The 26,864-nt window shown below is 41.0% G+C and overlaps 1 protein-coding gene across 2 annotated transcripts in view; it reads right to left on the reverse strand.

The window, feature by feature from the left end:
• Window positions 1-26,864, reverse strand: part of PARD3B (par-3 family cell polarity regulator beta) — a 2,175,158-nt gene that overhangs the window by 327,566 nt on the left and 1,820,728 nt on the right. For both annotated transcript variants that reach the window (XM_030209894.1, XM_030209893.1), the window contains one exon: window positions 17,165-17,300. In XM_030209894.1, the coding sequence (XP_030065754.1) occupies window positions 17,165-17,300 (136 nt within the window). The remainder of the gene's footprint in view (window positions 1-17,164; window positions 17,301-26,864) is intronic.

The raw sequence follows: 26,864 nt of genomic DNA on the forward strand, positions 1-26,864 counted from the left end.
GACATGTCCAGTGCCTTCGACATGGTCAATCATGGAATATTACTACATATTCTTGAATACTTTGGAGTTGGAGGTAACGTTCTTAACTGGTTCAGAGGATTCCTGACCACAATATCATACCAAGTAAGAGCGAACACGGATATATCAGCCCCATGGACACCTGAATGTGAAGTCCCCCAAGGATCCCCCCTCTCACCAACCCAATGATGATACCCTTAGCCAAGCTACTAGCCAATCAAAACCTCAACCCCTACATATATGCAGACGATGTCATGATTTATATCCCATTCAAACACGATCTAAAGGAAATCACCAACGAGATCAATCAAAGCCTCCAAATCATGCACTCCTGGGCTGATGCATTCCAGCTAAAACTCAACGCAGAAAAAACACAATGCCTTATAAAAACACAATGCCTTATACTCACCTCACAACATAACACAAATAACTTCACCACCATAACCACACCAAACTTTTCTCTTCCCGTCTCAAACAATCTGAAAATTCTTGGAGTTACCATTGATAGAAATCTCACACTTGAAACCCACGTGAAGAATACAACGAAAAAGATGTTCCACTCCATGTGGAAACTCAAAAGAGTAAAACCTTTCTTTCCGAGATTCATTTTCCGTAACCTGGTACAGTCAATGGTGCTAAGTCACCTGGACTACTGCAATGCACTGTATGCAGGCTGCAAAGAACAGACTACCAAGAAACTTCAAACAGCCCAAAATACTGCAGCCAGACTCATATTTGGAAAAACAAAATATGAAAGCGCAAAACCCCTAAGAGAGAAACTTCATTGACTCCCACTTAAAGAACGTATCGCGTTCAAGCTCTGCACGATTGTTCACAAAATCATCCACGGAGATGCCCCAACTTACATGCTAGATCTCGTGGACCTGCCTCCCAGAAATGATAAAAGATCAGCCCGCAAATTCCTTAATCTACATTTCCCCAACTGTAAAGGACTAAAATACAAGCTAACACATGTGACTAGCTTCTCTTACATGAGCACGCAGATGTGGAATGCACTGCTAACTGACTTGAAAACGATTACTGAAATAACTAACTTTCGCAAATCTCTGAAAACCTCTCTCTTCAACAAGGCCTACAACGAGAATCCATAGCTTAATTATAACACTTCACCACTTCACCTTATTCGGAAAGACATCTTTCTATAATTGACCGCTTAGATCTTTTTTCTCATCCTTGATCTTGTTGTAACACCAATTGTATCTGTTACCCTGGAATGGCGATGCCATAACAGGTCTTTGTAAGCCACATTGAGCCTGTAAATAGGTGGGAAAATGTGGGATACAAATGCAATAAATAATAATAAATAAATATATGAATGCTTTTAGTAGAGTTGCATAGTATTATAAGTAGGTAGGGTGAGTGAGTCATGTTTGTTAATGTAGCTGAGCAGTATGACATTATTTTATGTGACTTCTAATTTACTTATATTCCTGATAATACATTCATATATGTTTTATGTTTTGAGAATATGAGGGATGGTTATGTGAGTATGAGATTACATTCATCTAGAAATGTATATAATACCAGTGTTCTTATGTGAGTTGTGACCTTATAAATGAAGAAGCAAGAGTAAAGCTATGTATGAAAGGACATTTGTTTAAATTAGGATAAGAAGTATGGTGTACATGTTGTAAATGACATTCTAACCATTAGGAAATACAAAAAAAAAACATTCAAAAGATGAGCACTGCCATCCTTGACAGGAAAAGCAACACAAGTCTTAGCTGTTTTTGCAGAGGAAGTTTACCCAGTGTGTGTTCAATATAAGGAAAGATTCTTAAACATTATTTCTAGGGTTCTCATTTGATAGTACTTATTTTCTCCTTTGTCAATTTAATGTAAAAATGCTTCTGAAGTGTCAGAATTGCTCCCATAGGAAATGATGAAACCCTCTGTTCAGTGTGCAGTGGCAGCTAAGAAAGCAAATAGAATGTTAGCAATTATTAGAAAAGAAATAGAGACAACAGTGAGAATATTATAATGCCTTTGTATCACTCCATGGTGCAACCACATCTCAAATATTATGTGCAATTCTGGTCACTGCATCTCAAAAGAGATATAGCGGGAGGGTTGGGGGAGGGGGTTAGTTGGGGTTTATTGTTTGAGTGTTTGGTATTCAGCTTATTGGAGAAGGGGGGGGGGGGGGCTGTTAAAATATCTTAAATATAAAGAACTTGAAGTGTTTTCTAGCCTCTGGTTTTTGTATACTCCATATCCAAACTTGGAGTTGTTTCCGTTACTTGAGTTAATCGGGTTGAGGCACTCGCTTTATTATTTGAAAATAATCTTATTTATTTTTTTTTTGTTTCTGTAATGCTACTTGTTAATTACTTCTCAGTCTTTATTTAACCTGATTATGTTTTTTGTACTTCTGGCCGTGTTTGGATTTCAATAAAGACTTCTAAAAAAAGGAAAAGATACAGTGGAATTAGAAAAGGTACAGAGAAGAGTGACGAAAATTATAAAGGAGTTGGGATGACTTCCCTATGAGGAAAGGCTAAAGAGGCTAAGGCTCTCCAGCTTGGAGAAGAGATGGCTAAGGGGTGATATGATAGAAATCTTTAAAATATTGAGTGGAGTGTACCAGGTAGACATGAATCTCTTGTTTACTCTTTCCAAAAATACAGGGACTTGGGGACATGCAATCAAGCTACTAAGTAGTATATTTAAAACAAACTGAAGAAAATATTTCTTCACACAATATGTAATTAAACTCTGGAATTCATTGCCAAAGAATGTGGTAAAAACAGTTAGCTTAGCGGGGCTTTAAAAAAGGTTTGGACCACGTCCTAAGTCTATAAGCCATTCTTAAGATGGACTTGGGAAAATCCACTGCTTACTTCTAGCATAAGTATCATAGAATCTGTTTTACTCTTTTGCGGTGTTATCAGTACTTGGACATGGATTGGCCACTGCTAGAAACAGGATACTAGCTTGATGGGTGCTCCGCCACCCAATTTCGGCTAAGCTTCTGAGGATCCATTCCTTCTGCACAGGATTCCTTTATGCATATCCCACGCATGTTTGAATTCCGTTACCGTTTTCATCTCCACCACCTCCCGCGGGAGGGCATTCCAAGCATCCACCACCCTCTCTGTGAAAAAATACTTCCTGACATCTTTCCTGAGGCTGCCCTCCTTCAACCTCATTTCATGTCCTCTCGTTCTACTGCCTTCCCATCTCCGGAAAAGATTTGTTTGCGGATTAATACCTTTCAAATATTTGAACGTCTGTATCATATCACCCCTGTTCCTCCTTTCCTCCAGGGTATACATGTTCAGGTCAGCAAGTCTCTCTTCATACGTCTTGGAACGCAAATCCCGTACCATTCTCGTAGCTTTTCTTTGCACCGCTTCCATTTTTTTAACATCCTTCGCAAAGTACGGCCTCCAAAACTGAATTACTACTACTACTACTTGTAACCACTTGCCTCCACCTACCCTCCTCTCCTCCTTCCTGTACACATTAATTGATTTGATTACTTTATTTTTTGTCTATTAGATTGTAAGCTCTTTGAGCAGGGACTGTCTTTCTTCTATGTTTGTGCAGCACTGCGTACGCCTTGTAGCGCTATAGAAATGCTAAATAGTAGTAGTAGTAGTTGATGGACCATCAGTCTGTCCCAGTATGGCAATACAGTGCACTCCGTTAAACTGCACATCGGATAAGCATATGCTCAGTTTAACTGCATGCCAATCTTCGGTCCCATTTTTGGCACCATCAATTTCTATGGGGACAAACTTTGGTTTAGCGTACCACTGATAAGGGCAAGATTCGCTTATATGCATGGTTTACGACCGCCCTCTGCAAGAAAGACTCCGCATAAGCGCACGCGCGGAATATGGAAGCCGATTGGTGAGTGACAAAGGGGCGGTAAATTTGAAATCTTGTTGGTTAACTGCCACAGGCAGAAGAAGCGAAAGAATGTCTTTAGAGTGAACACTGGAGTCGTCATTGTCATGCAACTGTCAGACTTTAACACTGGCTGAACAAATAGAAGTTCTTAAAAAATTAGAAAACAAACAAAGTCAAGCATCTATTGCTAAAGAATATGGTGTCAAATTTCACATATCTTGAAGCAGAAAGACCAGCTTCTGGAAGACTGGCAAAACAATACAAATCCACACCAGAAACGTAAACGGGCAGGAAAAGCTGAGGATGTAGAAGATGCTGTTCTTCGGTGGTTTTCTCATGTCAGGAGCAGAAAGTTTCCTGTCAGTGGTCCACTGCTTATGGAGAAAGCTAACCAGCTAGCTGAAAGTCTTGGACTAACTGAATTCAAAGCCATTGTTGGATGGTTGGAAAGATGGAAGGAGAGGAACAACATAAAATCCAAGAAACAGCATGGTGAAAAACAAGATGCTGATGACTTTGGTGCTGAAAATTGGGTTGTTTCAGTTCTTCCTATCATCTTGAATGAGTTTGCACCTTTGACATTTTCAATGCTGACGAAAACGGTCTTTACTGGCCAGCAATTCCTGATGGAACACTTGCATTCAAACAAGCCGAAACTACAGGAAGTAAAATGTCGAAGGACCAACTCACGATCCTTCTTTGCTGAAATATGGATGGGAGTGAGAAGTTGGAACCACTCAACACTGGAAAGAGCAAACAGCCCCGTTGCTTCAAGAATGTTAAGCGACTTCCTGTGTCATACAAGGCTAACACAAATTCATGGATGACTGGGGAAACTTGGAAGCAGTGGCTAAAGAAGTTAGACGTGCTGTTGAACTGGCTCGTAATCTATCACTGTTGGATTCCCTACATATGCAGAAAGAAGCCTGGAATCATGTTACACAGGCAACCATTGTGAACTGCTACAAGTGGGCAAACTTTGTTAGGGATGTGGAGAAGAACAAAACAGATGCAGCTGTTGCAAACTCTTCAGATGAACAGGCTATTGACATCACAGCCGGTGTTACTGAAGAGGAGTTTCATCACTACGTAGCTGTTGATTACGATCTACAAACAGCTGACGACAGCACTGATGTCCAGATATGCGCCTACAAAGCAGGCAACGGCTGATGATGAAACAGATAATAAAATGAGCAGCAAGGCACATGCTGAAAAAATTCAACAACCTGCTGTCACTTTTGCAAGAGCGCTGGAGAGTCTCAACACCGTGCGGACCTATCTGGAGGCCACTGGATGTCAGTGCTATGACAGTTTTTACTGTCTGGCAGACGTAGTCTATGGAACTCACAGAGACAAAAGTGTACAGAGGACTATGACTGATTACTTCAAGTAAGCCTAATGTCAGTTAACGGAGACTGTATAACGTCAGTTAACAGAGACTGTATACTGTACGTATAATAAACAGTACTGTACATATGTTTATCAGATGTCAAGCTTCTTTGGGTCACAACGGTTAAGTGCACGCTCCGGTTAACTGCATGTATTTCTTTGGTCCCAGACACTTGCACTTAAGCGGATTGCACTGTACTTACGTTGTTGTGCATGGCAGTGTCAGTAATCTGGCCCAGATTTATGTCAGTCTTGAGTAAGTGTATTTTGAGAGGACAACTTTCAAAGAGATTTACATGGATTAAATTTGTTTAATTAAAATAAGTCAAATTGAGGGAAGGAAATTGCCAGGTGGCTGATTTTTGACTGGCCTGGCCAATTCTGCCAAGGGGAAGCCAGCAGCTGGCAGGACAGAAAACTGATCACAAAAAATCAGGAAGAACAAATCCACAAACCAAGTTAAACCTTCAACTCACTATATTAAACTTGGGTTCAAAATAATTTATCTTTTTTTTTAAATATTTTTATTTATGCACTTTAAAAAAATACTATAAAGTGTTTTAAATTATTTTAAATGTGCTCAGACCATACTGTTTACACCCATTACACTCCACTCTCCGTGGAGTGAGGAAGGGTTCCAGAGGCGATCCTACCCGGGGGATTTATGATGCCTGTAAATTGGTTTAAAAGATTAGTATTTTTCCCTTTCTGATGAAGACTTTTGAAACTCGGCCAGAGTTAAAGGGAGCAGTTATTTTGATGGCAAGATTGGAATGGATGAATGATATGTGATTTTAATGAAGCACAAGCACGAGCACAATATACCCCAAGGGAAGTGAAATAATTATGTGAATATGGGTGTATATCGCATTGTGGGTTGGTTTATGTAAGATATGTGGGGGAAGTGAGATCAGGGTGTCATGAATTAACATTTACCTCCTTTATGTTCAAACAAATATTGAATGGTATGTTTTATTATCCATGTATTAGATGGTAATAAGGAAAGCACCATAATTTATGGGTGGAGATTTGAGCTCAAGTCTAGCAATATTTAATGTGAGTAGTTTATGATCTATACATATGTATTATAAATATACGCATACACCGGTGATTAAGATCTACTTGGGCTCAGCTGTATGTACATACACAAATATTAGGAGGTGGAACATCATATGTGCAATGATGGTTCCATTGTGACACCACCACATATTCCTCTTGGAATGGGTGTAAACGGTATGGTCTGAGCACATTTAAAATAATTTAAAACACTTTATAGTATTTTTTTAAAGTGCATAAATAAAAATATAAAAATAAAAAAAGATAAATTATTTTGAACCCAAGTTTAATATAGTGAGGACAGAAAACTGGCCAATATAAGTGCTGGTTTTCTGCCAACCACTGATCACGCCCACATCTCTCCCTGCTCCCACTTGACCCCCCCCCTCCTACACACACACACCCTCTGTGGTCTGGCATCTCTCTCTTTCCTCCCCAGTGGGACCAGAATCTCTCCCTCTCCTCTCTTTCCAGCATCCTCTGCAGTCCTTCAAACTTGCCTTTATCAGCAGCAAAAGCGATTAACATATGCTGCCTCTGGCTAGCCCAAGAGCACCTTCCTTCTGCTGCATCCTTCCCCCTCTGAGTCATCTTCCTATTTCCACATGGCAGGATGTGGCAGATGAAGGACTTTGAGACCAGCTTGAGGCAGAATGTGTTATACACTGCTGTTGCTGATAAATGCAAATTTGAAGACTAAGGTAGGAAGGAAGAAACAGGAGTGATGCTGGACTCACTGCAGATGGAGTTGAAGAGAGGGGGAGAGATGCTGGACTCAGGGGAAGAGAAGGGAAAGAAACAGAAGGACATGCCAGACTTTGGGAAATGGAGGGAATAGAGGGATGAGATGCTAGATCCACAGAGTGAGAAAGAGATTCTGGACCTGGGAGTGTGTAAGATCAGGGGAAGAGGGTGGGAGAGATGTTGGAACATGTGAGCGGTGGAGGGAGGGTAGGAAAGATTCAGAACCATGCTGGTGTGAGAGGGAAGAGAGAGTGGAAAAGCTGGACCCAGGGAAGAATAGACACAAACAGCAGAGGTGCTGAGCATGGAGGGAATACAGGGATAAGGACACAGATGAGAGCAATGCTGGACACAGGGAGCATTTGGGCAGAGGGCCATTGCTGGACATGTGGATATGGACACAGAGGGACAATGCTGGACATGAGGGGGGAATACAGGCATAAGAGGGATATGCTGGACAAGGGGGAGCACAAGAACAGAGCACAGAGGCAATGACATACATGGGGTGGAGAGGAATAGGGGTACAGAGGGATGATGCTGGATAGAGGGGGTGGATAGGGACATAGGGGTGTGTGCTGGACAAGGATGCAGAGGGGCAATGAAAAACACAGGAAGAAGGATATGGACACAGAGAGGAGAATGCTGGTTAGGGGAAGATACATCCTTATCTTCCCCCCTAGGGCATACTTTGTGTTTTCTCTTGAGTCCACTGAGGTGCAGGTAAGATCCCTAGTAGCTCTTGTCCTTGCTGACACCAGGTTTAAAATGGTGCCAGCAATCTCTATTGGTAGACTGAGGGTTCTCATAAATGAATAAAAGTTGTGTGTGTATTTATGTGAGTGGATATTTATGGTCATGTCTGTGGGTGGATTCAACAGCCTAAAATATGGTCTCTAAAGTGAGTCCCCTCCTGCATAATCCTCATATTTTTCTCAGCTATTTCTATGATGAAATCAAATAAAGAGAGCACAGTGTGGTCATAAGATAGTTTAAGATCAAAACTCAAGGTTGTTCGTTATTTAAAGCTTAACAGTTCTTTAGAACAGCAGCTTCTTGGTACGGGAATGGTGTTAGGATGGGGGAACAGGCTTATGTCCCATGGTATGTTATTGCTTAAAAAGACACAATCCACAACAACCACCAACAGAAATATGATGAACTTCTTTCATATAAAAGTCCTTATTACCAAGATTTTAAACAAACATCTCAAGTTCTACTTTTCATCAGATGAGTTTGGAATTTATCAGAGTTACTGCTTTGGTTTCCCCTTCTACACCAACACTCCATTCCTTCCATTGCACTAGAAGATAGGAATGTTATTTTTCTAGAAGTTGGAATTTTGGTTTCCAAATGTGGTCCAACAAAATGCTTGTGGCTTTTTGGGAACCCTACCTATTGAAAACTCCATTTTCTGATGTCAGAATTAATTGTTTATTAAAATCACACAAATCCTTTTATACCCCTGCATACAGAGCTAGTATATAACTTCATTATAGTGTACAGGAAAATAAAAGAAGCAAATATGAAACATGAACTTAAGTTTTGGTTTTGGATTATCGACAAGAGGAATGAGTGGCTTGGCTTTTTACATGACTCAGCATGAGTTCTGCTTTAATTTTCACTTCATCCTAAACTGACTAGATTGATCAGGCAATCTGTTTCAACTAAAACACTTTGCTTAGTAGCCTTTTCCTATTCTTAGAGACATTATCTGGCTTCCACTTGATACAAGTTGAATATATTTATTATACAAATATAATTCTGTGATATACTTCTAATATTAGTAAAATGGTGCCCTTGGAGAAGTTTTGTTAATGGTAGACATATCTGATCTGAATTGACTGATTTACTGATAAAATAGTTATACATAAAGGGGGCAATTTTCAAGCAAAGCAAAAATGTATGTCTACCCTGTGATTTTACCCCTATTTTAGAGGACAACTTTACACACACATTTTTGGAAATTCAAAATTTTGTGTATAAATATACTCTTTAACCCAATTTTCAAAGCCATTTTTACATAATGTTTTATGGGTTTTTGAAAATTGCCACCACATATGCAGGTTCAATACGTGTACATATAGGGGAAGTGAAGCTGGAGAGGAGGTGACGAAGTGGAGAGTATACTTGTGCACATAGATTTGATTTCACAGAAAAAGTACCTATACAAATAGTAGATACATTGAGGCCCGTTTACCATGGAGCAATACAAATCCATTATAATGCCCTTGGTTTTTGTTTTCCATTCCTTTCCTAATAATACCTAACATTCTATTTTCTTTCTTAGCCGCCACTGAACACTAAGCAGAGGGTTTCAACGTATCACCAATGATGACACCTAGATCCTTTTCCTGGTCAGTGACTTGCATCACGTAGCTATAGCTCGGGTTACTCTTTCCCACATGCATCACTTTGAACTTCTCCTCCACAACAGTATATCCCAGGCCAGCCACACCCACCCGATCATGACCCCCTCAACACAAGGCCTCCCTGAGAAGTATCCCCCATACTTAATCCCCCCTCCCCCTACAATGAAACCCCACAGCAACCCCTTACCAATGCTCAGATCTTCCCCACGACACCCACATCATCTGATACCTTACCAGAACTCTTGTGGGCCAGGTAGAGAATAGTTCCCCTCTGCTACTATTGCTAGGAATCATCTTGCCTTACAAGGGTCAGTGTATGATATGGGGGGGGGCACCTGTGGGGTGGTTGTAATCTTGGGGAGGGGACCTGTTGGAGGTGTCTCATAGAGGGTGGACCTTTTGGGGAGCATCAGATAATAAGGATAATTTTGGGGGGGAGGGAGGGGAGATCAGATTGAGATGGCATTAACTGCATCTATGCTATCAGCACGCGTGACATCTAGCATGTGGTACTGACCCACGCACTAGCTGTTGATTGTGACCATTCCCTGTTGCTGCCAATGTCCCACCTGAATCTCACCCCTACCGGTGCTAAGGAGCAAGCATATATTTATACCACACTGGCTGGTTTTAATGTGCGGTATAAGAATACTTACACGTTTCTGGCAAATTGACAAGTTCTTAAACTTGTAAAAAGTCCATATTAATCATATGAAAAAACTTGCAAATCCACAAATTGTATTTAAATTGTGGGGAAAAGGACCTCAGAAAATGCCCAGTGCAATACCTGCCACTCCAAATTATGGTTTCACATTTTCTATTTAACACATTTTCCTTAAAAAGCAAGGGCAAACATAACTTGTTCACTTATCTGTAGCTGGATTTGCAAGGTTCTTCATGTTTAATGTGCAGTAGCCATGTATCCGTGATAATGATGCTGTACAAGTCACTGGTGAGACCAAACTTGGAGTACTGTGTTCAGTTTTGGAGGCCATATTTACCAAGAATATAGAACTACTCAAAGCAGTTTCAAGGAAAGCAAACAAAATGGTATAGGGTCTCAGAGATTTGAATATGTATATGCAGAGGAGAAGAGGGATAGGGTGAACCTTGAAATGTACACTCCCCACTCCTCAGCTCAACATCTCCATTTCTTTCTCTATCTACCTTTTCCCATGACCAGCATCTCCTTTTCCTCTCTAACCCCACCCCCCTCCACCAGTTGGCCAACATCTTATCTCACCATCCCTATCCTTACCTCATGTCTAGCACCTCCTTCCCTTTGCTTCCCTGCTTCTGCACTGCTGCTGACCGCCCCCCCCCCCCCCCGCCCACTCCATCCCAGAGCTTACATAAGATTTTGAATTGCACAAGACCTGTAAGAACATGCATGTGCTAAAGCACTGCCACATTCTGCCCTCTTTCAACAGAAAATCTGCCTTGGAGGGAGCAGGAAATGGCAGTTTTTGAGTGTAAGTCTATTCTTATAGAGCCCAAGCAGCTCCTGCTCTTCTTTAAGCTTTGGGCTAGTGCGGGAAGAGGTGAGGTGTGGCAGTGGTATGGCCCTTTTGAGTGCTGGGCCTGTGCCACTGCCTTTCCAAATTCTACTAAGCTAGGCAGACTCCTAGTTTGCCTGGCGGCAGGGCCAGCCCTGCTTTTCAGTACCGAGGCACTTGGAGAAATGAAACAGTTAAAATCACTTTTCTCTTAGAATTAGTAGTCCCTAATTAGCATCATAACACTCTGGTCTTGCCGCACAAATGGCCTCGCACCTAATTTGAAGGAGGCTGAACGTATGTACCAGTACGCTTCCATAAAATGACCTGGGATCTGAATGTCCACAGAAAATGTAGTGTGATTTAAAAGTTGATAATTACTGCGAGGCCAAGTGTGCAGTACAGGCCTATATCACTGTGCTGTGGTCAGCACTAATGGGCCCTTTCACAAAGCTGCAGCAAGCACTAGTGTGTGCTTACTGCATATAAAAAGGGCTTGCTGCAGGATGCACTGAGGCGTCCCAAGGTAATTTTGCAAATCAAGTACCATTTCTTTTCTTAAATATTTTCACCAACGGGTGTGTCTGGGCCAGAGAGTAGGCGTTTCTGTGCTAATCATTTAGTGTGTCTGCTGCACACTAACTGATTAGCACGTCAGACCTTACTGCCTACAGAATAGGTGGTAGTCAGGGCTCAAGCGATCTTTTTTAATAGTCATGTGCTAATGGAAAATCGGCTATTTTCCGGCTGAACTGAAAATGGCCTTAGTGCATAGGAAAGACCTACATAAGGGCACTCTAAGGCCACTGTTCAGCACGGCTTAGTAAAAGGACCCCTAAGTATAAGCCCAAATCTTGCTGTGGGATTACTAGCCTAACCAACTATTTAAGAAGCAAACCAAAGTGCTAACAAATGATTTATTATTAAATGACAAGAACTGTCATTTTCAGGATTTAGAAAATAAATATGTTGTCAGAAGAGCTCTCCACAAAGTGTAACGTAATGAAATAAAAATACTGTGAGCAATGGATTTATCTTATTTGCATACATTAAAATTAGCACATGGCTATCTAACCACTCCTACCAACTGAAACCGTAAAACATTGGAAGGTACCGGAAGACTGGAGGGTGGCCAATGTAACGCCGATTTTTTAAAAAGGTTCCAGAGGAGATCTGGGAAATTCTAGACCAGGCAAAATGGTAGAGACTACTATAAAGAACAAAATTCGAGCATATTCAAAAGCATGGATTAATGAGACAAAGTCAACATGGATTTAGTGAAGGGAAATCTTGCCCCACCAATCTACTACATTTCTTTGTAGGGGTCAACAAACATGTGGGTAAATAAAGGTGAGTCGGTTGATATTGTGTATGTGGATTTTCAGAAGGCGTTTGACAAAGTACCTCATGAAAGACTCCAGACAAAATTGGAGAGTCATTGGATAGGAGGTAGTAGTGTTCTATTGTGGATTAAAAACTGGTTAAAAGATAGAAAACAGAATGAATGGTTGAGACGAGGTAAGATGGCGTCCTGAGCAGAAGCAAGTACCTGAGCTCCTGAACTGTCGTGGATTGTCGGCGGAAGCGGTCTTTTCTTCCCCGTTTACATGGGGAAAAGAAAATGGAAATCCAGGGGGCAGGCCTCCTTAACCCCTGGAGGGAACCCCGTACTTCGCCAGACTACACTGACGATGTTTGCTACTCAGGCACTGGGAACTCCAACTCCCACTGCGAACGGACATTCCCTCTCTCTTTCAGAGAGGGAAGCCCGCAGCATAGAGGAGATCTCTTTGAGCTCTCCCTCGAGCACGACACCTCCCAGACCAGGTTACAGCTTTTTACAAGCAGAGGAGCAGATCAAAGAACAACCCAGAGTGGTGATTGCTTCTTTGTTATCTGGAGGAGGCCCCCCTGCTATTTCTACCCCAGAGTTACTATCTTGTGAAGGACGGGAGATACCGTCTCCTTCCCTGGGGCCTGCTACTGTGATCTGGAAGAGAAGAGAAAAACCGAGCGTGGTGACATTGGACACCCTATGGGATGTGATTCAAGAGCTGACCGGCTCTCTCCTCCAGGTAACTCAAACTTTTACAGAAGAAATGAGTGGTTTGAAAAAGACCTATATATCTTTGTCTGAGACTGTTCAAAAACAGGAGGAAAAAATGCTAAAGCTAGAAGGCGAAATAAAATCCTTACAAACTTTTGCAGGGGCAGCCACGAAAGAAAGGGAGATTGTTAACAGGAAATTAGAGTACCTGGATAATAATGCCAGGAAATTAAACCTAAGACTGCTTAATTTCCCGAAATCTCCGATTATATCGGCTCTCGATATGTTAAAGAAATACTTTAATGAAATTCTGGCTATTCCGAAAGAAGCATATCCTCCAATTACCCGGGCTCAATATATTACAGGAAAAGGAACTTCAACACAACAGCAACAGGGATTGAATCTAACTGAATTTTTTTAAGTTCCTTTGAAGTAATTACTGAGCGCACCACTCTTTTGGTATCATTTGTGTTTGAATCTGATAGATATAACATCTTCCGTTTATACTTTAAACATATAAAGGCATTGTTCCTTGGTTCCAGAATACAAATGTTTCCAGACTTAAACAGAGAGACTTTGAAACGAAGGCGTGAGTTTTTGGGTTTAAAGCAGAGGACTCTTACTTTGAAAGGAACATTCTTATTGAAATTTCCCTGCAGATGCTTTCTTTCTCTTAACTCTGTTAACTATATGTTTACCTATCCAAAGAAAATGCTAAGTTTTATTGCCTTTAAGGAGGAAGAGAATGGTTCTAATCAGAACAATCCTGTAGGCTAATGCTGTTAAATTCAATTGTGGGCTTAGTAGTTCTCCTGCTCGTATGTTTATAGTATTTCTTATTTTGAATATTTGCATTGTGTTTTGCCTCACTTAAATAGTGGACTAAATAAATGAAAGTATTTACCTAGAGGAGGTTACACCTCCTAGATTTATATCTCTTTTTCAGTTTTTTGTAAAATTCAGTTACTGCTTTTGCAGTCATGTTATGTGATTGTAAAATTAGAAAATTATAAATAAAGAATAAAAAAAAAAGATAGAAAACAGAGAGTAGGGTTAAATGGTCAGTATTCTCAATGGAGAAGGGTAGTTAGTGGGGTTCCCCAGGGGTCTGGGCTGGGACCGCTGCTTTTTAACATATTTATAAATGATCTAGAAATGGGAGTAACTAGTGAGGTAATTACATTTGCTAATGACACAGAGTTATTCAAAGTCGTTAATTCGTGGGAGGATTGTGAAAAATTACAAGAGGAACTTACGAGACTGGGAGACTGTGCGTCTAAATGGCAGATGACGTTTAATGTGAGCAAGTGCAAAGTGATGCATGTGGGAAAGAGGAACCTGAATTATAGCTACGTCATGCATGGTTCCACGTTAGGAGTCAAAGACGAAGAGAGGGATCTAGGTGTCGTCGATGATACGTTGAAACCTTCTGCTCAGTATGCTGCTGCGGCTAAGAAAGTAAATAGAATGTTAGGTATTATTTATTTATTTACAGCATTTATATCCCACAATTTCCCACCCATGGGCAGGCCCAATGTGGCTTACAACAATCTACATAAAAACACAGCATGTCAGGGGTCAAACAATTAATGTCCTAGAAGTATAATGGGGAAAAGGCAAAGCGAGGTAAAGTAAAAGAGAAAGAGCAGCGGTGAGTAATGTGACACCGGGGTAAGACCGATCAGAAGGTAGAGATGCCTGGCGGAAGTGATGCATACGCTTTGCCAAATAGAAAGGTCTTGAGGCGCTTTTTGAAAGTAGGGTGATCAGTAGTAAGTTTCACCAGTTTAGGCAGTTCATTCCAGAGATGAGCGCTAGAGTAGGAGAAAGTTGATGCATAGGTGCTTTTGTATTTAAGTCCATTATATACTGGGTAATGGAGGTTTAAGTACGTTCATGAGGAAAACAAAAATGAGGATGTTATAATGCCTTTGTATCGCTCCATGGTGCGACCGCACCTCGAATATTGTGTTCAATTCTGGTCGCAGTATCTGAAAAATGATATAGTGGAATTAGGAAAGGTGAAGAGAAGGGTGACAAAAATGATAAAGGGGATGGGACGACTTCCTTATGAGGAAAGACTAAAGCTTGGAGAAAAGGCAGCTGAGGGGAGATATGATAGAGGTCTATAAAATCATGAGTGGAGTGGAACGGGTAGATGTGAGGCATCTGTTTACGCTTTCCAAAAATACTAGGACTAGGGGGCATGCGATGAAGCTACAATGTAGTAAATTTAAAACAAATCAGAGAAAATATTTCTTCACTCAACGTGTAATTAAACGCTGGAATTCGTTGCCAAAGAATGTGGTAAAGGCGGTTAGCTTAGCGGAGTTTAAAAAAGGTTTAGACGGCTTCCTAAAGGAAAAGTCCACAGACCATTATTAAATGGGCTTGGGGAAAATCCACTATTTCTGGGATAAGCAGTATAAAATGTTTTGTACTTTTTGGGGATCTTGCCAGGTATTTGTGACCTGGATTGGCCACTGTTGGAAATAGGATGCTGGACTTGATGGACCTTTGGTCTTTCACAGTATGGCAATACTAATGTACTTATATATGTCTGTGGAAATATTCTATCAGAAGACAGTTTTGCCATTTCTCATCAGAAGTAATATATTCTTCTCTATTTTAAGTTAATTTAAACTATTTATAATTTTGTTTTATTGAAAAATGGACCAGTATTTAGGAAAGAGATTGTGTGAAAGATATATTATATACAAGTAAATAGACAAACTGAATACATAAAAAAAAGGGCTGAGTGCAAATTGTGGAGAATAACTGCCTATTTCAACGGAATTCGTGACCTTATACTTAAACATTTATGGATCCCAATTGACTCTCCCTGAAATCATCTTCCTTCACAATGCAAGATTATCAATAATCCTAGCTAGTCCCAGAGTCAGCTAAAGGCCACTTATCACAGCTGTTTTCTTAGACAAAAATGGCTTCTTCTACGCAGAAGGATAGCAGCTAACATCCTTCTTCCAACCTGTTGAGAAGCATTTGATTATACTGATCTTAATTATAGTTCCATATAGATAATAAATGTTTATTTACATCAGAGCTTAAAACAAATCAGATCAGTAAATATTACATACATGCCAGGAGAGGACTTTCAATTTAGATTTTATGCATCAGCAAAGATGTAGATAAACAAGGCAAGGATTAAATCAATTGATTGTCTAAAAGCACTGCTATCCCAAGGGATCATTACACTGACTAAACAAGGCAACAAAAGGAATACTTTTATTCTTCCAGAAACAAATAGGCTATATTTTACAAAGACAATCATGAAAACAAATGCATATCATTTGTATGTAAATAACACCATATGATAACTAACTTCATGCATATGTAATACTGCTAGCTTCAAATCTAACAAATGTGAAGGATCAAGTATTTTGCTCATGTAACTGTCATTTTTACCTTTTTCTACTTTTGGCTATCTGTCTGCGCTTATCTGTCTCATGTTTCACAAAGTATCTGAATATCTAGGGAGTTCTGTATGGTAATAACGGTTGAGTGCTTTTCAGAAAAAGATTAGCTATGGTAAAATGGCTGACTGACATGAGGATGTAGAAGCAGTACAGTGAAGATCCATCAGTTCTGTGAATATTACAGAAAAATATAATGTAGAAAGCATAATTAGCACCTGTATATTTGTTACTACTGTTCTCACATCATTAAATGGTTTCTAAAATAAGTACACTGGATACATAAGGATTACATTTTGCTCCTTTCACTACAGGTCCAGTGCACAAGCACCTATTCACAGCCATCTACAGTTAAATGTATGCATCTGGCAATATAATCCATGGAAATATGTTGCAATGATTGAAGTTTACAACTGTAGGATCATACCTATTCATTGAGGGGTCCTTTTACAAAGGCATGCTAGTGTTTTTAGCTCGCGCTAAATGTTAGAGTCACCCATATACTTCTATGGGTGTCGCTAGTGTTTAGAAGGTCCTAAAACCGCTAGCGTACCTTTGTAAAAGGACCCCTGAATTAGGCTCAAAGATTGTTTGATAATCAAGCTCAAGCTCTTATTGCTCAGTCCACCATGAAGTTATACACCCTCAACCCCAAAGCAGTGTTGCAATTTATTCTCTAATTCACACAAATTGCAAAAGCATTTATTCTTGGCCTTGAGACATGTAGTGACCTACCCAGTGTTGTTCATAGTCAGAGGGTCTCATTCGCCCTTCATCATCCTCATACAGAGTAAAGCCTTCACGCCTTGCCTGATGGTACTCCTTCCGCAATTGCTGAATGCGGTCTGCATTTCCAGCTATGGGACGGCCACTAAAAAATAAAATGAAAAACATTTACAACTAAATATGCTCAATTTAGTATGAAGAATTTTTCTTAATATAGTGAGAGCAGTCAGTGTTCGAATATAACTTTATAAAATTTTTCAATACTGTCTGGAATGAAGTGAATACTAAACAAAGGTCCCATGCAGGCAGTTAAAGGCTTCACTCCAAGCCCAGCTTCTGCACCTTGAGCCAGCTGTAATGGAGGTTATTACAGAGAACGGTGAGATAAGAATTGAGACACCCATGTCAGGATGCCTTTGAGCTGGTGTGAAACCCAATGGGAAATGTTCTCTATATGTGTGCATTTGTTTTTGTAAACTTTTCAGATTTTTTTTGCCCCACCCAAGGCACATTCAAACCATGCCCCCACCATGCTCTTTGAAATACCCATGCAGTGTGGATAAATGCATGTATACAGTGGCTTTTTGAAATTGCCACTTATACGTGCATGCACTCTTGTGCCCTGAGGGTGGTAGATGCTGGTCAGGTATACATATGGGGTGGCGCATGTGGGTTTGTCTTGTTGGGCAGACTGGATGGACCGTGCAGGTCTTTTTCTGCCGTCACCTACTATGTTATGTATGTTACATATCTGGATGCTACTATTTCCAAATGGAGATACTTCTAAAACAACCCCTATCTACTAAATAGGCTCAGGGAACATTTGTAGTTGAAGCAGAACTAAGCTATAAGCAAGCAGGAATACATTGTTTGGGGGAAGTGCTGTCATATTAGGGCCAGTTCAAGGGTATCTGATGCCCAGCCTAGGCAAATCGAAACAAAGGAAACACAAAAGAACCACACTCCACAAGAAAACAACACAGTGGAGGTGATGAAGAGAACCAAGGTGACTTTATTCAAAATCTTCTGTTGAATCAACACGGCCATGTTTCGGCTTTAAGACCAGCGTCAGGAGTCTGAATATACATAAATAACATGAGAAACTTAAAAACAGTAGTACAAAAATCATGTGCTGATATATAAGAAAATGTTAAAATAATCATAACAAATAAATGATATGAAACAATATCATAAAAACATAATATATATCATATGAACATAAAATATGATATTATATGAGCATAAACATAGCCAATGATTAAACCAAATTAAAATCATAATGCAACATTAATACAATAAATGAACAGAACATATGTAATTAAAATTGAATAACATCATAATGGTACACAAAAACAAATTAAACATCCAAATGATACGATCAGATGATGAAATGATAATGCATATTGTGTGAAACAGATGAACATAACTTATACGTAGCAGTAATTGCTTGCCAAACCCTCATAAAGATGCATATATAAGTAAAAAAAAATCAGTTATGATGAACAAAAAGTGATAAAAAAACATGCAATGATTGATGGAATAATTAATAAGAAAAACTCTGTGTGTTAAAAAAGTGCCTGTGCATGAAAAGGAGGGACAAAGAATGTATGAAATGGGCAGCTTGAAAAAAAGTCACCTAATCACCAAAGCCGTGAGAAAATTAATAAAATAGATGTCTGTGTGTGAAAAAGCCACATATAAATACATAAATGGTGCAAAGATAATGAGAACCATAAATACAGATTGTATAAGTGGAAGTGCAAGGAACAAATTAAAACAACCATACCCGAGATAAGCACTGGATGGATATACAATGTGATAATGTAGCAAAGCAAGATTGTAATTATCACAACACCCATACATGTGAAAAAACTGAGGAACATTAGTGAACTTAATAAAAAGGAAACAATTCAATAAAGACCCTACCACTGAAACATACAACAGAAAACTGAATTATGAGAGTGCAATGAAAAAGCCATATAAACAGAGGACCATAAGTGTTAAAATGAGTATGAACGAAAATCTATCTAGGCAACCATGGGTGAATGGCTGTAAACAGAACCATCGGGAGCCCAAATACATCCAAAAGGTTTAGTAAAACTGCAAGTGAAGCCAAAAAAAGGAGGAAATACAAATGAAGTTGAACAAGGGGGTACCTTCCAATAAAAAAATAATAAAATGATCAAATAATAAAAGCACAATATTCACCGTGCTGTGAATAGCGTATGAACAGAAAAATAAAATGCATTGAAAGCTAAACATGAAACAAAAAGAGAGTAGCTGAGAGAGAGACTAAGCATGGGAGTACTACAACTGAAAAATAAATTAAAACACTGTTACAGCAGTGCTATGAATAGCGTGGTCAGGAAAATAAAATAAAATACACACCCTTCAGCAGCAATATGAGTATACACAAATGTCATGTAAACATCTGTAAAAAGAAGCTCATGAAGCTACCTTGTTTACCCAAAAGGGACACAAAAAAATCATAACCAGAAAAGTGAACATAAAAGAGACCTTATCACTGCTAGCGCTGTCTGCCAGAACCGTCATGCTGAAAAATGCTACGTATGCCCAGAGGCGGCTTAATAACCATTTGTATTTATGAAGTTCATATATCATATTTTTAATCCTATATAATAAAACACACCTCCAACGTTCTGAAGCCGAGAAAGTGAAGCCTTCAAGCCTTGAAGCATTCCTGCAATGTTCCGGAACTACGGCTTCAGAACGTTGGAGGTGCATTTTATTATATAGGATTATATAGGACTAGTAAAAAAGGCCCGTTTCGGAAAGAAATGAAACGGGCGCTAGCCAGGTTTTCCTCGTAGTGTGTAGAAGCGCTGCCGGGCCGCCTCCTCTTCCACATTGCGCCCTCTCTCCCGCCTCCTCTTCGTCGTTCCGCCCTCTCTCCTGCTTTCGGCTACTGATTGGCTCCTTGAATGTGCTCCGCCCTCAACGTCATGACGTTTGACGCGAGGGCGGGGCCCACAGACTGTGCTACAGAGCTTCGAACCCGCCTCCTCTTCGTCGTTCCGCCCTCTCTCCTGCTTTCGGCTACTGATTGGCTCCTTGAATGTGCTCCGCCCTCAACGTCATTACGTTTGACGCGAGGGCGGGGCCCACAGACTGTGCTACAGAGCTTCGAACAAACGAACTGGCTTCATTGACGTCAGTGGTCAATGGAACGTTGAGAGTGGTTTTTATGTCCAGATGGGGCGTGGCCTAGGGCGCAGATGGGCGTGGCTGAGTGCGGGAGTCCAAATAGCCTAGGTCAGGAGCCACAGTTGGAGTGAGGTGTGCTTCAGAACGTCTGAGGGGGATTCAGAATGTCTGAGGGGGATTTTATTTATATAGATGTGCTTGGTGCTTTTCTGTAGCACATGGGGGGGAATTTAATATATGCTGATTAAAGTGGAGGAGTGGCTGTAGGGGGGGCAGGGGAGAGAGGAGAATCGCTGGGTGGCTGGAGGGGGGGCAGGGGAGAGAGGAGAATCGCTGGGTGGCTGGAGGGGGGGCAGGGGAGAGAGGAGATTCGCTGGGTGGCTGGAGGGGGAGCAGGGGACAGAGGAGACTCGCTGGGTGGCTGGAGGGGGGGCAGGGGAGAGAAGAGCATCGTTGGGTGGCTGGAGGGGGGGGGGCAAGGGAAAAAGTAGAATCGCTGGGTGGCTGGAGGGGGAGCAGGGGAGAGAGGAGAATCGCTGGTTGGCTGGGGGGGGGGGGGGACAGAGGAGACACACTCGCACTCAGCAGTCTCACTCTCTCTCAAACATACACACTCCGAGGAAAACCTTGCTAGCGCCTGTTTCATTTGTGTCAGAAACGGGCCTGTTTTACTAGTGTTCATATATTACATTATAAATTAATATGTTCTATGATGTTATTTTTTCATTTCATTTATTTGTTATGATTATTTTAGCATTTCTTTATAGTAACATGTTTTATCTATTTATTTTTGTGGTATTTATAAATAGTTTACCCTGGTTTCTTTACAAGAGAATTTTTTAAATATATCAGCATATGATTTTTTTGTACAGTGATTTTTTGGTACTGTTGTTTTTAAGTTTCTTATGTTATTTATGTATATGTTTTAGAAGATACATTCAATCGCCTGACACAGGCCTTATAGCTGAAACATGGCCATGTCGAGTAAACCAAAGATTTTGAATAAAGTCACCTTTGTTCTCTTTGTTACCTGCACTGTGTTGTTCCCTCAACCCTAGGCAAATCACCAGCTATGTGCCCCCCTACCCTGCTCCATCCTTCCTTCCACCCCCACCCCCAGCTAACCATCATCTATCTGCTTCTCTCCCTCCCTGGTGTCTTGCATTTCCCTCCTTACATGCCCTCACTACCGCTACTGCAGCTGCTATGGGAGCCAAGCCTGCAGCAGTGGGCCTTTGAGCATCCGTATATGTGCTCAAGTCCTGCCATGTTCCATCTCCTCTGATGTCCTATCAGAGGGGCAGGATGTGGCTGGCCTTGAGTACATATGCATGGATTTTCTAAGGCCCACCGTTGATAATGGCTATAAAGGGCTGCTTTTAACTATCATTGCTGGCTATACCGGCACTATGCTGCCACTCCACCACCATCTCCACCTCCAGTGGTCACCTAGTCTGTCTAGTGGTAGGGCCAGCCCTGGCTAGATATGCCTTAATCTGGATATGCCCAAGGCCTGTACAGAAAACAGATTTTGTCTTAAGTCATCAGCTGCATCAGCCAATATAGGATAAACAGTGCTGTCATCAGCCAGCACAGATACCAACCAAGTCAATATGCTGGTGTTTGAGAAGAGGTGCTATCATCAGACACTGCCCTGTGCTGTGCTCCCTCATCCTAGTATCTTCAGACCTACTACTATTACTACTGCTGCTACTATTACTTATTTATATAGCTTGCTAATCTTAAACTTGAAAAGCAAACTCAAAGCATGGGAAGGCGCAGGAGGCAGTGATTAGTCAAGTACATTTCAGGAGTTTTAGAGGCTGAGAAGAATGATTGCTAAGGTCTTGCTTGGGGGTGAGAGTATTTGCTGGGGTCTAGGGAAGCATCATTGCTGGGGTGTGGGAGGAAATGGGGGGAGTGCTTGTTAGGGTTTGATGGAAAGAATAAGAGAGTACCTGCTGCAGTCTGGAAGAGGGTTAGAGCTTCGATTATACCACAGAAAGGTATACCCTTTACTTTTTAGAATGCTTTCTGGGAGCTAGGAGATGGTAAAGTACTTGATTTCTGGGGATAAAGAGGATAGGGAATGCTTGCGTTTGAACCTTCAAGTTCGTGTGACATAATTAGATGTAGAGGCTAAAGTACTGGTGTTCACATATTTGTAAGCATTTAAAATGCCTTAATTCCGCCCTCTGTATGAAGGAGTGTGCTGTGGTATTTGGATCCTAGACAAGGACTGTTGCTGTTACGGCTTAGAAGGATAGAAAGGAGAGCTGTCTATTTGTGAATGAAAGTTCATGGCTCCATAGACCCAACATAGGCGTACGGTTTATTGGGCCAGTAGACAAAGGGAAGAGAAAACTACCAAAGCCCCTCTTAAAAAGCTTGTGAAACAACTCAAACAATTTAGAAGAAAATGACCGACTCGAGACAAAAATAACCATGTTTTCTCACATCAGCCTGAGCAACTGCCTCATACAGTCAACAATGCACACGCATATTCACACTATAGCATCTAAGAAGACAGTGTTTCTATTTTGGTTGCTTGTTAATGTCATCTTTTTCATTTTATTAGTGCTTAGTAGCAGCAGTAATTACAGTGCTATAATAAACTAAAAATATAAGATAGGATTGTCAGAAGATCTACAAAAAAAAAGACTAAAATGTTTCAGCTGCAGAAGGTTCTGACAAAAATATTCTACAAAACAAAATGTGCAGGTGAGGGAAACAGATTTCTCACTGGATGTGGGTGGAATTGGGGAGCAAGGTCACATAGGGAGGGAACTTCATCATGCTCTTCTTTTTCAGGTGCTTTACAGAACAGTTTGTTATTTAAATTTCATAAAACAAATATTTTAATTTACTGATTTTCATGCATTTACAGATTGGCAACATGTGCACATAACAATTTTAGAAAAGCTGCTATTTACACGTGGGGACCCATACTACATGCAGATTTCAAGAGAGTGTGGTGTGGGTGGGCTGAACATCCATACGTTTACCATTTTATAAGGGGAATACATGTGGAGACCTTAAAATCTCCATGTTGGCATTTGCACCTGCCCAGAGGTATGCACAAGTGCCAGTGAAGGAGAATGTGCACAGGCCAGCAGAATCCCCCCTCCCACAAAATATGACCTCCCTGCACCATACACATGTAACAAAGAGTTGAGTATTTTAACAGCTTGACTTCTAGCAGTAATACCAGGAGAATGGTGCTACTAACTGGGTTTCTGCCAGGTACTTGTGACGTGGATTGGCCACTGTTGGAGGCAAAATACATGTTCTTATGAGACTACTGCAGGGGTCGGCTAGCATTATTTTAAATCCGGTGCCAGAAGAGGCAGGAGCATCTAAAATGTGCTCCTGACCCTCACTATGAGGAACACCAAAGAAGGGCCAGGAAGAGGAGTCTTTTTCATGGGGGCTGCTTGTGTTGGGGGGGGGGGGGGGATTCAGAGGTGCTAATGTGAATGCCAAGGGGGAAGGTATTTGACATATATGCTAGTATTTAAACATTTATGCACATAATGCGAGTGCAAATTTTAGCACCTGCTTCACAGAATTACCAATATGTGCCACTGGGTCATTCTTTTGCTAATTCTACATTTTTTTAAAACTGGCACAGAAATGCTAAATATCATGGTAGATAATGGATATGGAAGGGCATTTTCAATATGTCGTCTAAGTTGGACTTTGGACATTTTGCGCTAAACGTCCTAAATCCAAATAGGAAACGTGGAGGGGCATAATCGAACGGAAACGCCTATCTCCATGGGTGTTTATCTCCGAGAACGGGTCTGTGAAGGGGCAGGCCGAACCGTATTTTCGAAAAAATGGAAGTTTTTGAGCTGGGCATTTTTAGTTTCCATTATCACTAGAAAAAACAAACGCCCAGCTCAAAAACGTCCTAATCCAAGCCATTTGGTTGTGGGAGGGGCCAGGATTCGTAGTACACTGGCCCCCCTGATATGCCAGGACACCAACTGGGCACCCTAGGTCAGTGCGGTGGACTTCAGAAAAAGCTCCCACATGCATAGCTCCCTTACCACGGGTGCTGAGCTCCCAACCCCCCTCCCCCAAAACCCACTACCCACAAATGTACAACACTACCATAGCTCTTAGGGGTGAAGGGGGCACCTACATGTGGGTACAGTGGGTTTTGGAGGCCTCCCATTTACCCGCACAAGTGTTACAGGTGGGGGGGGGGGGGATGGGCCTGGGGCCACCTGGCTGAAGTGCACTGTGGTACCCACTAAAAGTGCTCCAGGGACCTGCATACACGCAGGCCTCTAGGACTTGTTGCTGCTGTATAACATTGGCACAGCAGTTGACACCTGAAGACTAATCTCTCCGAAAACGTCCTTTATTGGAATAACCGCGTTTACTCACAGTTAACTGCAGATCAGAGGTTGTGCCCCACTGGCAACGAGTCTCCCTGGTACTGAGATGAGCAGTAGGTCAGAGCTGGCAGAATGCTGTACAATGCCCTCTTTCAGCCACATTCAAGAGAAGAACTAAGTTCTGTAACATGGCTAACACAGGAAAGGGAACTAAAACTGGCTTACAAAAATGGCCACTACTGCATGGACTACAACAGGAAACACAACAGGGCACACTCTGACCCAGTAGGCAGGGGGAAAAGCACCATGGGAGAAGAGCCTACCAACTACCAACATCGTGAGACTGTAACACAAGCTAATGAAATCATGGAGCCCAATACCCTACACCCACCACAATGCAATGCTGATGTGACCCTGTACTGCACCCGAGAGCCACATCTGACCCAGGGAAAGGCTGTGACAGGATCGAACACATTCTGCTGTCATGGAGGTGGGTACGGCATTTGAGGCTGGCATAGAGGCTGGAAAAAAAGTTTGTAAAGTGGGGTTTTTTTTGTGGGAGGGGGTTAGTGACCACTGGGGAAGTCAGGGGAGGTCATCCCCGATTTCCTCCAGTGGTCATCTGGGCAGTTGGAGCACTTTTTTGGGACTTGTTCGTGGAAAAAAAGGGTCCAAAAAAAGTGACCCAAAATCGCGGTAAACACGCCTTTTTTTCGATTATCAGCTAAAGACGCCCATCTCTCCTCGGCTGATAACCACGCCCTAGTTCCACCTCCACCACGTCCCCGTCAACTTTATTCATTTCCGCGATGGAGTGTAGTTGGAAACGCCCAAAATCGGCTTTCGATTATACCGATTTGGGCGCCTTTGCGAGATAAACGTCTATCTCCCGATTTAGGTCGTACTATAGGCGTTTTTCTCTTTCGAAAATAAGCTGGATAGCTATTTTCGAAACTGCAAAAACATCTATCTTTTTTTTTCCCAGAAAATATTGTTTGTAACAAGGTTTTGTGCTCTGTGCATTTATTTTTTCAGGCCATTAAAAAAAATAATACAAGTGAAAAACGTACAAAATCAAGCCATTGAGATGTATGAGGGACCAGTGCTGTAAAAGGAACCCTTAGCTAACTTTGTGGTTTTTGTCTGCTGCTCTTCAATACACCATTTTTATACAAATTCCATGCCTAATGTAGACTTTTAATCCTTGTAACTACTTCTTTTTTATTTCTAACTGGTTTCCTCATTCTGTCATAGTCGCCTTTTTTAAAGTTGTGATACTGCGGTTGTTTTATTTATTTAGTGAGGGACGCCTTTAAAAACTGGGACAATGTACTCAGTTATTCTGAGGACAGATTACAAAATTTGTTCAAGGAACCACCTGTTTTTGATGAACCTGAAGAAGAAACTCTAATAGACAAATGGCAAGAAATTATCAAACATAAACAAGATGTGGTTAGAAACGAATTACATTATGCAATTCAATATTTTAGGGTACAATGTATACCACGTGGCCTAAAGATTAACAAGGAGCCACAAATGTTTAGGGACAACAAGGATTTTTTAGATTAATGGTGTGTAATTTTAAATAAATGCTCACTCGACCTGATGATTTTATTGATTGAGACATCAAAAAACGAAGGCAGACAATTTGAAAAAAGAACTTTAAATTAAAATGGAAGAATTATCTTCAGAAGATTCCAATTATGATCAACATATATCCTCTTTACAAATCATGATTGATAATTTTCGTAAAGAAATTAAGCGTAACAAATATGACAAATTTAAACGCAATGAAAATGATTATAAAGAGGAAATATTTACTCTTGGGCAGTTCCAAAACATAATAATAAAGTTAACAGACGCAAATTCAGCCAAAGAAAGGATCTGATATTACATCATCAGCGCCACAATTCGTCAGCTGATGAAGGATCTTCCAAAGCAGCTCCAGAGAGATCAAGGAAAAGGATTAGAAATGACTCCGATGAACTATTTACATCCCTATGCTCTACTCCACAACAGAATTCAACGGTTATTAATAGAAGAATGGAAAAATCTCAGAAGGATCTTTTTTTAGACAAAATATGGGACATGAATCAGCCAGCCAGAATCAACTGAGACAACAGGTATTTCAACTATCCCCACTGGGGAAGAGGGCGTGGCAGAGGAAGAGGACAAACATGGAGAGGCAATGCACAGAG

This window comes from Microcaecilia unicolor, chromosome 7, assembly GCF_901765095.1.
Source record: "Microcaecilia unicolor chromosome 7, aMicUni1.1, whole genome shotgun sequence".
In the NCBI taxonomy this organism is placed as follows: domain Eukaryota; kingdom Metazoa; phylum Chordata; class Amphibia; order Gymnophiona; family Siphonopidae; genus Microcaecilia; species Microcaecilia unicolor.